Genomic DNA, 15,163 nt, shown 5'->3' with positions numbered 1-15,163 from the left:
TCCTGACCACCTGAATATGATCTCCAGGACCCACATGGTTAGGAAAGAAAGAAAAGACTCCCAAGGTGTCCTCTGACCTCTACATATACACGGTATGTGCCAACACCCAGGTACACAAACCAACAAAATAAATAAATCAGTTTTTAATAAATAAAAAAAAAAAAATAGAAACAAGGCGCTGGAGAGTCACCCCAGTGGTTAAAAGCACTTACTGGTCTTCCAGGGGACCTGAGTTTGGTTCGCAGTGCCACACCAGACAGGTTCCAGCAGCCTGTAACTGTAGCTCTATGGGATCTAACACCCTCCCCTGAGCTCTAAAGACACCTGCACTCACACGCACGAAGCCCCCACAATACACACACACACATCTAATTAAAAATACTAAAATTAGTCTTTTTTAAAAATCGAGGCCAGAAAGATGGCTTAACGTTTACAGACATGTGCTGCTCTATCAGTACACAGCTCAATTCTCAACACCAGGTCAGGCAGCTCCTAACTGCCCATTACTCCAGCTCCAGGGAATCTGATGCCTCTGGTTCCCGCAGGCACCTGTGTACACATACCCCATACACATAATTATAACTAAACCCCTAAAAACAAAAACAAAAACACAGCTGGTGAGATGACTAAGTTGATACAAAGTACTTGGGAGACAGAAGGAGGCAGCGCTCTACCAGGCCAGCCTGGTCTACATGGTGAGTTCCAGGCCAGTCATGGCCTTGTAGTGAAATCCCGCCTCAGAATCAAACAAGCACAAAGAGAAGCTCCATCTCTGCCACTGGCAGCTCGGAGGGCACAGACCTGAGGCAGCCCCACTGCAGCCCCACTGGGAGTCCTCGTTCTTTTTCAGCCAGAGCAGAACTGCCAGGTGGAAATGTTATACCTGCTCATTTTTCTTTGATTACTAGTTTCAGCTGAACTTCTTTTTGTGTTTTCTGACTTGTAAATTGTTTGTGCATATCTTTCAAAGATTTTTTTTTTTTTTACTGGAGTATTTTATTATTTGATTCATCAAAGCTCCTTATTTATGGTATTAACCAAATGCCCATTGGATATGCAACAAATAATTTTTTTCCATTCAGTTTCCTATAATTTGTTTGTTTTTGTTTCATTTTTAGAGATAGGGTTTCTCTGTGTAGCATTGGCTGTCTTAGAATCTTAGGCCTCAAACTCACAGCGATCCACCTGCCTCTGCCTCCCTGAGTGCTGGGATTATAGGCCACACCACTATGCTAGCTCAGTTTCCTATAATTTAACATTTCAGAGTTTATTTCTTTTTAAGTTTACAAAGGCTTAATGTTTTTCTGTAACTTGTTTGGTTTCTCTTCCTTTGTGAAATTCAGTTTTTAATGCCATGCTGACTTTAAAAACGACTTCATCATCCAATCAAATATTTTGCTTGTATTTTTGAGCATTTAACATGGCTCCACATTTGAGCTTTTAGTGGTTATTTGGGATAGGGAGTGAAACTGGGGTACTCTAATTTCTTTTCCAGATAATTAAGGAGCTGTCACAATCATACTCCCTGAAAGCTCACTTTTTTGTGTTGATTTGGACTGCCGTGTTGATCAGGCCCCAGTCTCTACATATCCTCGGGCCTGTTTCTAGATTTTACATTCTAGTTAGTGACACAGCAGTAACAAAGTTGTTTCTTCCAGCTTTCTAGCACCTGTCACAAGAAGCCCTCCTTTATTCCACTGTCTCTAGTCCCACCTTTCCCTTTATATTTTTCTCTTTTACTTTGTAATGTCCATCTCTGTAGGCTGTCGGCTGGACCAAGGCATGATGGGAGGTAAGAAAGGAAGTGCAACATCAGATTCAGGAGAGTCCTGGGGGCACATTTGGGAGTCTGAACTTCACCTTGAACTCGGAGGAGTATTGCAAGACAGAAACACCAATGGGAGTTAAATGTTATTCCATGTGAAGAACAGACAAAAGGAAGTCAGAGCTAACTGTAGGGAGACTGACTGGGAACTCAATCATCCAGGCAAAAGGCACTGACTATAAGAGCAAGAGAAGACAAAATAATGGGTGCAGAGAAACCCAAAAGAAGAGCTGGGATGCAATGAGAACAAGGTTTAGGAGTGGGTAAAGGGGACCCTGGGGTCTCAGTGCAGGACTGTATGCTCACCACGTTAAAGTATTGAGGAAGAAAGTTTGAAGTTAGTTCAGGTTCAAGAGATGGGGAAAGAAAACAACCACAGTATTAGAAACATAAATCATAGGCCAGGTGCAGTTGGCACACACCTTTGACTCTGGCACTCAGGAGGCAGGGGCAGGCAGATCTCTTGTGAGTTCGAGAACAGTCTGTGATAAGACAGTGAGACCTTGCCTCAAAACAGATACCTACAGAAGCAAATATGAATTACAAATAAATGAACTAACTGACATTTGCTCCTCGTGAGCTCTTAACTGAGAGTCAGATAACTTCTATGAGCTCATTTTCTGCACGCAACCTTCAAACATTACTGCTCAGCGGCATTGGTTCTACACTGACTCCAGTAATTAATTTCATTCTGTCTATGATGTGCTGTCTTTCCTGCACATGTGGCCTTGTACTGTTGCCTACAAGTTTTAACACTCCACTTTCCGTAGCTTTTTGCCTGCCTCGGGCATATACATACAAAACAATGGCCTCTCTCTTTGATCCCCAAGAAAAGGAATGTTAAAAATGGACACAGAAGAGATACAAAACCAAGAGAATGGCTGGCTTTATTTTTCTTCTGTGAACCTGGCAGTATTTTAAAACTTTCTCTTACTTGATCTACAAATATCTAGACTTCTACTTGTTTCTTATTTAAAAAAAAAAAAAAAAAATCTTAGAGCTGCACATGGTGGCACAGGCCTATGATCTAAGCACTTAGGAGGCTAAGAAATGATGATTCTGCGTTCAAGGCTACCCTGAGGAATACAGCAAGACCCTGTCTCAAAACAACAACACAAAATATCTTCACCAAAACCAAATTATGCCAAACACAATTTGCTCATGATTATAACCCCAACACTTGGGAGACAGAGGCAGGAGGATCAGGAGTTCAAGGTCAACCTTGGCTACACAGCAAGTTCCAGGCCAGCCTAGACTACATGAGACCCTGCCTCAACAAACAAAAAGAAAATTAATGACAAAATTGGCAATGTAGAGTAGGAAAAAATATCAGCTGCCAGAGAAAAATAACAATACATTGGGTATAGTATATTTAAAGTATTTCCCTTTAGCACACAAAACAGAAAATCTACTAAGTGTGGTTTTGTATCTTACTTTTTTTCTCATTTACTACTGCCCTGATGCCTCATGTTTAAATAAGAGTCACTCATCAGACACTGAGACAGATTCCAGAAAGTCTGCCTCAGCAGCACTGTCCATCATATCACTAAAACAAAACAAAACCAAAAAACCAAAAGCAACAACAGAAAAAACTCTGTGTGCAAAGACCAGAGGTCAACACTGGGCGTCCCCCTCAGAGGTCAACACTGGGTGTCTCCCTCAGTCATTTTCCACTTTAGTTTTCGAGCCAGAGTCCCTCCCTGAACCTGGAACTCACTGACTTGGCTAGACTGCCTGGTCAGCAAGCCTCGGGGTCCTTCTGTCTCTTCAGTGCAGGGATTACAGGCACACCCAGCTTTTCATGTGGATGCTGGGGTTCTGAACTCAGATCCTCATGTTTGCACATGACTGACAGCCAACTCACACCTATCCATTTTAAGTGGTATCAGTTACGGCCAAAAGACCTTTGCTTGTAAGTTTGCCCTGGGCACTAGAGGGCTTTTTAGCAGGAACAGAATTACCTGAGTTTCAGCTGTGATCGCACTTCTCCAAACGCCAGCTGGAGCAGTTCATTATAACAGGCCATGATGTTGGGATTTTCTATATACCTCTATAAACAGAAAGGGGAGCTTTGTAGATAAAGGAGCACTTTGATGTATGCCGCAAGAGAAACCCTAAACAAACCTTTCAATTTGGTTACTGAAATTTTAAAAACCTACTTTGTAATCATTAGTGAACAACAGAAGACGAGAGATGGAAGTTAAATGCACCAAATTAGACTCACTAAGGTTCTCTGCTTATCTCCTGTCACTTATAAAGCTAAGGTTAGAGTCTGAAGCTTAAGAGGAAGAGCCTCTGCAGACCACTGTCTACCAATCGCAGCCAGATCAATTTGGGACATGGGCTGCTTGAGGAGGTCCTGCTACTGCTAAGGTGAAGACAGAGGTCCATGATCAGTGTCTTGTCTGAGTGACAAGCAATCTAGATTCATGTGAACATGCCAGGTTCATGCCTTAAAAGCTGTATGATCCTAATGAGACACTCTTCCTGAGCTTGCCTCTTTGTTTATAGACAGAGACATAAAGCTGTTCGCAACCACCACAGACCTTCATGAGGGCAGAGATGGCAGGAGAAGGCATTCTGCCTCCAAAATGCAATAGGGCTGAAAAGACCAGGTATCGGGGCTAGAGAGTACTCCATGGTTAAGAGCACTGACTGCTCTTCTGAAGGACCCCATTTCAATTAGCAACACCTACACGGCAGCTAAGAACCACGTTCGGTTCCAGAGAAATCTGACACCCCTTTTTTGCTCTGCTGGCACGAGGTACACATGTGGTACACAGACACATGTGCAGGCAAAACACCCATAACACACAGATAGTTTAAGAAGAAAAAACAAAGAAAAGCAAAACTAGTGCTACACAGCAGGGAAGGGGCAAGGACTGAGGGGCGTGATGGGTCTGCATGCTTATGGGCCAAGCCCATCTCACTCAGAGGTCGGTGACGATTATCCTTCTAGCTCCCACCTCCGGACAGGGATGCAAAGCACTGGACCTGTAGCCCACAGCAGCTAAGACTCCAGGCTATCCAAGATGGCTGTACATACAAATAGGCGCCTACTGTTGACTAGCCAGGAACAGCAAGGAGGGATTTCCGGGTATGGTGCTCATGCCACTGCACCAGATGAGGTGAAGGCCTTGAGACAGAGAAGGGTTAATGGCTGCTCTGCAGGTGAGACCTTGGGACAAGAAATCATGTCTGTTTACGTACTTCAATAAATAGCTTCCCATGTAGCCAGATTTTTCATTGAGTAGAAATGAAACTATTTTTACCCTCAATATGCTGAGATTACAGGTATGTGCCTCTAAACCTATCTAATCTCTCAACACCTTTTAATTTTTTTGTCTGTGTGTGTTTTGGAGCTGGGGATCAAATCCAGTGCCTTCTACATCCTAAGCGAGCTTTCTTCCACTCACCATGTCCCCAGCCTCCACAGCCTCATCTACAAACAGAGCTGAAGAAGCCTCAAGCAACAGACTGAAGGTGAAGTAGAGGGAGAGGAGTCAGGGCTTGGTTTGCCTCATTCCTAGAGTCCCTGAGTTGGCTCTATAAATTTCAAGTTCACATAAAAGCATTGTAAAAACATATTCTACAACATAATTTACAAGTGAGTATGTCAGTGCAGGTCATTTGTTATATTTGGACAACTTTGGCAGGCATAGTTTTGAGACTAAGGAACTCAAGTGTTAGAGATTAGATTATCAGATTACAAAGTCAAACTGTAACAGAACAGGAACAATTTTTTTCTTCAAAATAACTAAGAAATTTTGATGGACACTGAATGGAGGCAAAACTTTCTCATACTGCGTTTCACTTGTACTACTAAGAACAGGTGCATACCCTCGAGAAGCCAGCAGTAAGGAAGGGCATCACAGACACCTCTTCTTTGTCCATCCTGCAAAGGAAGACGGGCAGGGTTAGGTAGTGCTCACTGATTTACAGAATCTCAATCAGTCATATAACAAGTACTTTCAAATGTTTTAGATATATGCGCATGAAATTGAAAAGCCTTTCCTATCTCAATTTCATGTTTGGCTTTTAGCAGAGTAGTATTACAATGTTTTGTGGAGCTATAGGCTTGCAGTGTTACTCAGGCTGGCCTCAACTCCTAGGCTCAAGCCATCAATCCTTTTTTTTCCTGGGTCTCCTGAGTACTGGACTAGAAGTGCCTGACACTGTACCCAAATATGTTAACCCTTTAAATACAAAGGTTATGCTAACAACCGAATAGTGTCCAGGCATCAAATATATAAAATTAATATCTATTAAATTCTCTTCTCTTCCACTTCTAGAAGATTAAAGGGCACAGAAGCATCTCTGTCCACACTGATTATAAATAGCACATCCTTAAGTATTTGCTCTCTTCCATGTGTTCTCTCCCCTCCTTGCTCTAACTTGAGGAGACAATTCTTTACATTCATGTGTTACTCAAATCCTTACAGGAAGACACCTCTTCCCAACCTTCACCCTCCAGAGATGGGATTTTCTTAATAGTTTGCCTGCAAATGGTAGTTTAAAATCAGAAAACTAAACTTGAGGGCAGCACTCCCTCCCTGAGGTCAAGCAAAGAAGAAACATAAAATGCTAAGGAGTAAAGAAAGCCAGATTTCAAAGGGGCTCTCCTGTCACAGCCAAGCCCTTATTTTGCCATCTGTTAATAACAATGCATTGACATATACATTTCAACATTTAAAAAAGATGTTTACCTGCATACTACACCAACAATAACTGTGTTTTCTGAGAGTTTTGATGATCTGATAGACCTTTAAAAAATAAATATAAAAATAACTCAAAATAAATATACTTTCATAGCTGTAGTTATAAAATTACAATTGGAGATGGGAAACAAGAGAGGGAAGAGCTCCCTTCATACTCTGGATTTACCTTCTTGACTATCTATTCCCAAGAGTGGACTGTAGTAGCCATGGCAACTACCACATACAAATGAAGAGCGAAGGTGACACTTTATACATTAGGTTAGTGTAGGGAACAATCTCCCGACACTGTGCTTACTAGAAAGGGGCAACGATCACTTCTCTCTGCCCTTGGAAGGGAGTACAGGCTTCTGTACATGGCCCCTGGCTCCTGCCTGTGCACACTGTAGGCGTTAGGACGACCAGGAGCCAGCTTGTCACAGAACTCTAAGGTAAATTGGAGGCAAAACCACACCACCACAAAACTAAGACCAGGAAATACGAGATACTGTTATCAGCCACAGCGAAGAGAGTCACCACCTGTGATTAAAGGGTAAGATGGTGTTTGGTGGAGAAGAGTAGAAGATGCTGCTCCATTGATGTCACCCAAGGAGTATGAGGCTCTCCACCCAACCAGGAATAGCAATACAGACCATGAGTGATGACAATACAGCCAAGAAATCAGAGGGAAGGCATATATGAGATAGAGAGGAGTAGAGAAAGGAAAGGAACATTCTGCTGGAGGTAGACAACAGCTCTGAGGAGCCAGCCACTGGAGGAAGAAGAGGGGCTTCAGATGGGAGCAGTGGAGAGGAGCATATCCAGACTGCCCTAGCCAAGGGAGAAGCATGCTGGCCTCTTGGAGGACGATGTATTCAGGATGGGACAGAGACCAGTCAAGGCTGACTACATGACTTCAACTCTATTAAAAACAAACATAGAGCCACTTCTGAATCACAGAACACACACACACACACTGAGTGGCTACTTCCCAAGTCACCCAAAGACGACACATAACACGACTACTCTAGATGTCTATGAGAGAATTACATACAGTGGGTGCCTAGATCCTCACAAAGTTTTCTCTAAAGAGCCAGGAAGGAACTATTTTACGGTATACTTTAATTGTCAACTCAACATACCTTACAATGCCCTGGAAAGGGAAGTCTCAATGAAAGACTGCACTGTGTTGGCCTATAGACGTGTCTGTAGGAGACTGTCTTAATTAGGTTAACTGATGGGGAAGGCCCAGCCCACCGTGAGTAGCACCATTCCCCAAGCAGGAGGTCCTGAACTGTAGTGGAGAAACTGCTGAGCACAAAGCAAGCGAGCGAGCGTGCGTGTCTGCATTCACTCTCTCTGCTTCTGACAGAGGGTATAACGCATCTAGCTGTTTCGAGTTCCTATCACCCTCCCCACACTGGTGGACCATAACAGGGCATTGTGAGCTCAAACAAACCCTTGTGGTCAGGATATGCTATCACAGCCACAGAAACGAAGTGAAAACACCACTGCCACCCCTGGAGCAGGCGTGTGACCACAGGATAGGCAAAACCTTTACCCTTTGCTCACCCTTACCTTGGGGCATGCAGGCTGCAGTTCCCTGTGGGTCTGAAGCTGAGACTAGTCCTCAGGGAAAGGTGCTCACAATGAAAAGTGGCTCCAGGGCCCAGCTAACATCTCCCTCACGGGCACACTGCTCTCCCCACCCTTCTCAACATTCATGTGTTTCCCAATGTCCACTGGACTCTGCTTGCTCTCATGTGCCTTCTTCCCACACATGCCCACCTAAAGGGCACTTCAGACCTCTACTGGAAAACTTCCCACACAGGTCACTGCAGGACTTGCTGGCTAGGTATCGAACCCTGGTCTTCCTGCCCGGAGAAGACCAGACTCAGCTTCTGGAGAGAAAGACCAGAGGAGGGTCGCTCAGGCCTTGAAGGGTCACTGGTGCAGCAGACGCTTGTCTGTACAAAGTCAGTGCACTCCTGGTAACCAATACCCATGCAGACTCTGAGCTCCAGCAATGAAGGAAGAGCACGGACTCATGAATGCTGCTCCTGTGACTCTACAGACGCTGTATCTGTTCTTGTATGTTCCCATCATGCTCTTCATCAGGACAGAAATGGAGAGTGAAAGGGAGACTTAAGTTTCCAGCCAGCCACTTCAAATACATTCTCAGGATTTTTAGTGGGAAAATGGTTATGGTAATACAGTGGCAAGTAGGCAACCATGCAAGTGAGAAGGGGGACAGAGTTCAGGATGACCCACCCATTATAGGAGGAAATGAACAAGGACCTCTGTGTCCAGGAAGAAGCAGGAGAGAGGATCATGTCCACCTAACCACAAGCTCATGAAAGCAGTGCTAAACTGTATGTGAAGACAGAAGTATACACTTGACTTTCCCTAGGGAAAAGGAACAACTGGCTAGAAATAAGGTCAGGGACAGAACCTGGCATGAAAAGCAACAGTCCTAAAAACTAATAGTTTTGTTTATAATTCATGAAACTAGGAAAGAAATGGCTTGGCATAGTCAAAATGTACAAATGGACACTGGGAAGACAGATTTCAAAGTCATGAGATGCTAAAGACCAAGCAAACTGAGTGCTCTCAGAACCAAACTACCTTTGCTACATGTGGCAGAAAACTCCAAAGAACAGTGGTTTAAATACATACATATATAAATATAAAAATGTACATATCCCTGCCAGTCGTGGTGGTGCGCATCTTCAGTTCCATATGGCAATAGTATCATGTGTAGTGCCTAAAACCAAGACTCGAAAAGTAAGGCTCTGAAACAGGATTTGGAAATGCAATCAACAAAAGTATCTGGCCTTCAAGAAGGTATTACATAGGAGTACAAAAAGTTCCAAACGCCCAGTAAAGAGCTACAGGTGAATGATAATTTGGACAGGTCAGCCACTGATAAAAAGCTTTTTGCGGGCTGGTATGGCTTGTACCCCCAAAAAGAAGATAAAGGAAACACAGTGCTCTGTCAGGCTAAGGTCTCATGGGCTACACAACTTTTCTTCTGAGAGCAAGAAAAGTCATTTGAGGAATGAGATTCTGGAGAAATTTCTTGATGAAAGCATTCATACCAGGCAGATGCCTTTGCAGAGATGAGCTTCACAGAGACAAACCAGAGAAAGGCTGAAAATAATACAAAAGCTGACGTGAAAAACAATCAGGGCCTGCTCTTGCCTCTAGAACACTCAGTAGGGATGACACAAAGAACCATCCCTCCCCAGACTCTCACCCCACACGATGAAGATGAAGTGGTAGGAAGGAGCCAACAACAAAGACCTGAGATTCTTGGCCAAGGCCTATCAGAGAAAAAATATGATCCGGGACTATATTCTCAAAGGCCTGTTCTTCACTGGCCAGCCAAGCCTACTGTGTACTGTTCAGTTCTGGAGTTACACAAGAGATATCAGTTAGGAAGAGTCAGTTTTTAGAGGGCTTGTTATACAAGTATGAGGACCCAAGTTTGAATCCCCATTACCCATGTATAAAAGCCTGACATGGCAACATACATTTATAAGTCCAGGACTTGGGGAAGGTAGAAACAGGCAAATCCCTAGAACTTATTGGCCTACCAAAATAGCTGAAAAGATGAGATTCAAGTCCAGTCTCAAAAACAAAAGTGAAGAATGCAAGAAGACACCTATTTGTTGTTGACAAAGATTGGTATAGCCCTCCCCCCAAAACAAACAAACAAACAAACAAACAAAAAAACATTGCTCCTAAACAGCTGGGAAAAGTAAAGGGATCTGTGTCCCCTCCCCCCACTAACCGTCTCTCTCCTACCTAGGGGCAGGTGTTGGAAGGGAGAGTCTTTAAGGAACCCCAAATAAAACAGTTTAAAAACAAACAAACAAACACACACACCTATGCTGACCTCTGGCTACAGGTGTACTTTTAAAAGGGCACATACCCACATGAGCACATACATATATGCCACACAAAAACATTCTTTTAAAATAGTCTAGAAAAGTATGATCATTCTTTCAGTAATAAGCAAGTGATAGTTTAGAGTAATTAAATGTTAGGTTTCATCTTAACCCTAACTGTTGTCATTTATATTGGTTAGTTTTGTTTTGTTTTGATTTTTTGTGTGTGTGTGGGATTGGAAAGCAAGCCCAAGGCTCTGTGCATGAAGACAGTTTCTTACTGTTTTACATAAAGCAAGCAAGACCATTAACAAATAAAGAATAGTCCTAGAAACAGCGCTTGCTCACTCTGCATACAGGCGAAGGGAGGCTAGATCTAACTTAATGTGTTTCTAGGCTGCACTTACTGTCATAAAGGCCCACAGGACTCTGCCGAGTCTCTGGCTTACCTGCACAGTGCCTCTGCATCCAGCTGTTGGGGATGTCTGTGGTCTATGATGATGATGTCATGCACTTTGTCCTGGAAACAGGCAAGGACAGCCTGCACCTCCTTGATGACTGTGCACTTAAACCCAGCTTTTTCACATGCCCTGTAGAATCCATTACACTGGTTATCTTCTTTGGTAAACACTAAAAGTACCTGGATCAGAAGAGCACAAACACATTTTCTAAAATCTTATTATAATTGTCATTTTAAAATAAGCCACGGAAACTTCCTAAATGTTTAGGACACAAGATGTGAACATAACAACTGTAAATACACATTCTTTTCTTACATATAAATCAAGACTATTGGCATTCATTGTTGAGTCAATGCTAATTTCTAGGCTGGAGGTCCAAGCGCTTGTAACGTATGCTTACTTCTTTTGCTGATAACACCATTGACAGGACTCAATAAAGACGTGACAGAACATCTTACTTTAAAATTGAATCAAAACACACAGATATTTATGCTATCAAACAGAAAGCTAACTGAGTATGGCAATGCTGGTATTCTAGTGAAATGCCCCAGATGGCAAAAGCAAATATTTTAGTGAAACTGTTGAGACACATGATCCTTAAACGGTGTGCTTATCATGCTTTGACTCAAATTTTATGCAATGCCTCCAATCTAAAAAGGCATTCTGAATATGAGAGAGAAGATTTGAAGACTACAATGTTACATTTTAGAGTCTGCTGGGTAAGTGGCATGTGCACAAAGCCCAGGCAATCCTAGGTAGCATCTGTGCCAATGCCAGGCCAAAAACTGGTTGTCTTGGTGCCTGGCCTATACCATACAAAGCCTGGATCTGCTGCCTCTCCCCTATTCAACCAGGCCTCCCAGCCAAATCCTGAATCATCCCTTCAGGGCTAGATTCAATAGACAACAGAGGTTGTGTGGTAATGGAGCAGCCTGGTAGACAGAGGTTGACTACAAAATTGAAAGAAACCCTTCACCTCCTTAAAGTTTGCCCAACTTGTTCAAATTCCACAAATCCAAAGAACCAAAAATACACACCTCTGTCAGACTTGTTCACAAGGTTAAAATACATTGGCAAACATAGTTCATGTGCAGAAAGCTTCAAATAACTTGGCTACATTTTATCTTTTTTTAAAAAAAAATTTTTTTTGGGGGGTACAGGTGTTTTTGCCTGCATGTATATGTGTGCACCACATGTGTAAAGTGCCCATGGAGTCCCAGAAGAGAGTGTCAGACGTAACAAAAACAAACAAACAAAAACAACCACCTTTCATTTGCCTGGTTCTCTTGTTGTCTTGGCAGCTTAACGCCTCCTCCTGCTAACCTGGGCCTAGTCCTGGAAGTTTCTAGCCTCTGTACAATCTAACCTAGGCCTAGAATGTTCTCAGCTCATTCATCTTACTACTGAATAAGTTCACCCTTTCTTGTTCTTTCTGAGCCCTAGGATGGCCGGTTCAACTCAGCTGTTCTGGCTCAAACTCTTTCCCAGCTGACTCATACAATCTGCTCTAATCTCTTGGAGTCTTCTCATTCAGTCTTCACCTGAGTTCTTCTCTCTCTCTGAAACCTGTTTCTATTACTGTCCCAGAAAAACTGCCCCCGTCTCTCTGCATTACCCCTTAAGTAGCTTCACTTTTCTCTCTCTTCTTTTGAGAGCTGGGCATATCCTATTCTATCAAATCTTCTCTGATTCATCACTTTTTCTGCCATTCAATTAAACATCACTTTCAAACAAGGATGTTTCCTTCTACAAACTAACTTTACCTTTGTTGTTTGGGATTAAAGGCATGTACCACCACAACTGGACCTAAGCTTTTCTTTAGGTGAAATTTGCTCTATACCAGGTTGGCCTTGACCTGAGAGATCTGCTTGCCTCTGTCTCCTGGATCCAGCTGGATCTCATAGACCTAGAAGGTCTTTGGATGTAATCTCTTGCCAGAGCAGCCTTGTTCTGAATTAAAATTCCTCCACAATCAGGTCCTTTGGCACTGAGTTACAGACAGTTGTAAGCTACTTAGAACTGAACCTAGGTCCTCTCCAAGAGCATCAAGTACTCCTAAACCCTAAGCCATCTCTTTAGTCCCTTAATGCCAACATGGACTATCTGAGACCCTGTCCCCAGCCCCCACCCCACCCACCCCCAAAAAATCGGGTGTAGTGGAAAAGGTTATGTTTTAACTTTTCATTTTGGAAAAATTCAAACTTATAGAAAAGTTGTGAATAACGATGCCTTAAATATTCTTCCTCTGGATCAATCGGCTGTTACCCTTGTCCGCTTGGCTTTATTTCCTTTCCTTGTATGTACAAGTGCAAATATGTGCACAATTAGACACTTTTCCCTTCTTGCGACTCTAAATTTTAACCTCAGGGTGTGTGCTCCTGAGGAAAGGGTTATAACACGATTAGCAAATCCAAGACATTTAACCATGACCAAGTGCTAGTGTCTAAACAGAAGAACAAGTATCTTAAATGTACCATTTTAAACACTCCTTATTAGAGACAACTGAAATGTGTTGATTACTGTATAGTACCTGAAGTTGGTCTTGATGAAATCTCATAGGGCCAAATTGTATATCAGCTAGTGATACCTGTAAGAAAGAGATTTGCTTATATTTTTCTCTCTCTACTCAAGTGTTACAGACAAAAGTAAAATATCTACTCTAAATTTACATAAATAACAGTAAGTAAAAAAAAAAATTGTAACCAACTCCCAGGAGAAATGAGACTGAAAAGAAGAATGAAAATACATGTGATCTCAGGGTAGCTAGCTCAGTATCACTTTAAGGGAGTTCCTCATCCTTCCTCAGCCACATTTGTTACAAAGATCAAATAAGATTATAATACAAAGATCCTCTAAAGAGTAGACACTAAATAAACACTGGTAGTTCCCATAGATTTAGTCCCACCTTTTCCTGGTGGATAATGAAATCTTTTGCAATCTGCCAGTCAAAACAGTGGATGTCAGTCTGAACAATGGATGTCAGTCAAAGAAACTTCTCTGAGAAACAGCTGACACTTCTTTTACAGAGGCGCATAGCAGTCTGGTTAATACAATTTTTACCACAGGAGAGGTTGACATTAAACACTCCACAGCCACACACACAGCATCAGGGCTGGGAAGATAGTTCAGTTATCAAAGTGCTTGCTGCAAAAGAATGAGGACCTGAGGTCTGCAGCACCTACATAAAGAGCTGGAGCTGTCTGTTTGCATCTGTAGTAGCAGCACCAGGGGGATGGAGACAGGTAAATGCGAGGCTCACTGACCACCAGTTTAGCTGAATCCATGTGCTCCAGGTTCACTGAGAACTATTGCTTCAAAAAGAAAGGTGGAGGACTGGTGAGACAGGTCAGTGGGTAATGGGACTTGTCATGGTAAGCCTGAGGACTGAACCCACAAAAAGGTGAAGGGAGCTAAGCTCACAAGATTGTCCTCTCATCAGTACATGGGACGTGTGATGGCATGCTCTCTTGTACGTTGTAGACTGAAAAAATAGGAAAGGAGAAAGAAAGCACATCTGAACTGCTGCTTTCGCTACATTGTTATAATTTTAAGAGAACTAATCACCAGGCAGCGGTGGTGTATGCCTTCATTCTCAGCACTCCGGAGGCAGAGGTAGGCAGATCTCCAGGTTTGAGGCCAGCCTGAGCTATATAGAATAAGTTCCAGGACAGCCAAGCCACACAGAGAAACCCTGTCTCCAAAAATCCAAAGGGAGGGAGGTGGGAGAGGGAAGGAAAGAGAGAGGGAGGGAGGGAAGGGAAGAGAGAGGGAGGGAGGGAAGGGGAGAGAGAGGGAGGAGAAAAAGAAAGAGAATGAGTTACTAGTGTATACAGTAATAAAAATAAGGTGAAAGGTCGTGAAGAAAGAGAGCTAACGTTAACCTCTGGCCTCTACATGCATGTGCACTCACGGATACCACCACCACATGGACAAACACGCACTATATACCCCATCAAAAAAGAGAACAAACCACAGTGTCAGATCTGACTCCCAATGCTATTAATCACAATATCACAAGGCTCACCCTGCCTTGTGAGAAAGGCCAAACACAACAAGCCGTCTCACTAGTCCTCACCGCAAAGTAGTCAGAGTTTTCGACAGCACACAGGCCCCAAGTCCTTTGCTTGAGGACACAAGGCTAGGATGTGCCATGTTTGCCACTATCCCTTCCCTGGTAAGCTCCAGACCCCCAGATGCAAACTCAGAAGCTTTGGCTCGTCTATGCTTTTCACAAAGAAGTCTAGGAGAGGGAGAAGTTGGGGCTGAAGAACATGGCTGCACACGTGCGCACAC

At 43.1% G+C, this 15,163-nt stretch overlaps 1 protein-coding gene across 1 annotated transcript in view; it reads right to left on the bottom strand.

Moving 5' to 3' along the window:
• Positions 1-15,163, bottom strand: part of Pde8a (phosphodiesterase 8A) — a 114,999-nt gene that overhangs the window by 35,567 nt on the left and 64,269 nt on the right. Inside the window, exons 2-6 of the mRNA XM_060367445.1 lie at positions 13,401-13,457; positions 10,859-11,049; positions 6,532-6,588; positions 5,666-5,720; positions 3,787-3,875 (exon numbers count right to left, since the gene is read on the bottom strand). Of these exons, the coding sequence (XP_060223428.1) occupies positions 3,787-3,875; positions 5,666-5,720; positions 6,532-6,588; positions 10,859-11,049; positions 13,401-13,457 (449 nt within the window). The remainder of the gene's footprint in view (positions 1-3,786; positions 3,876-5,665; positions 5,721-6,531; positions 6,589-10,858; positions 11,050-13,400; positions 13,458-15,163) is intronic.

Source organism: Meriones unguiculatus, chromosome 14, assembly GCF_030254825.1.
Source record: "Meriones unguiculatus strain TT.TT164.6M chromosome 14, Bangor_MerUng_6.1, whole genome shotgun sequence".
Classification (NCBI taxonomy): Eukaryota; Metazoa; Chordata; class Mammalia; order Rodentia; family Muridae; genus Meriones; species Meriones unguiculatus.
This window is presented reverse-complemented; position numbering and strand designations above follow the sequence as displayed.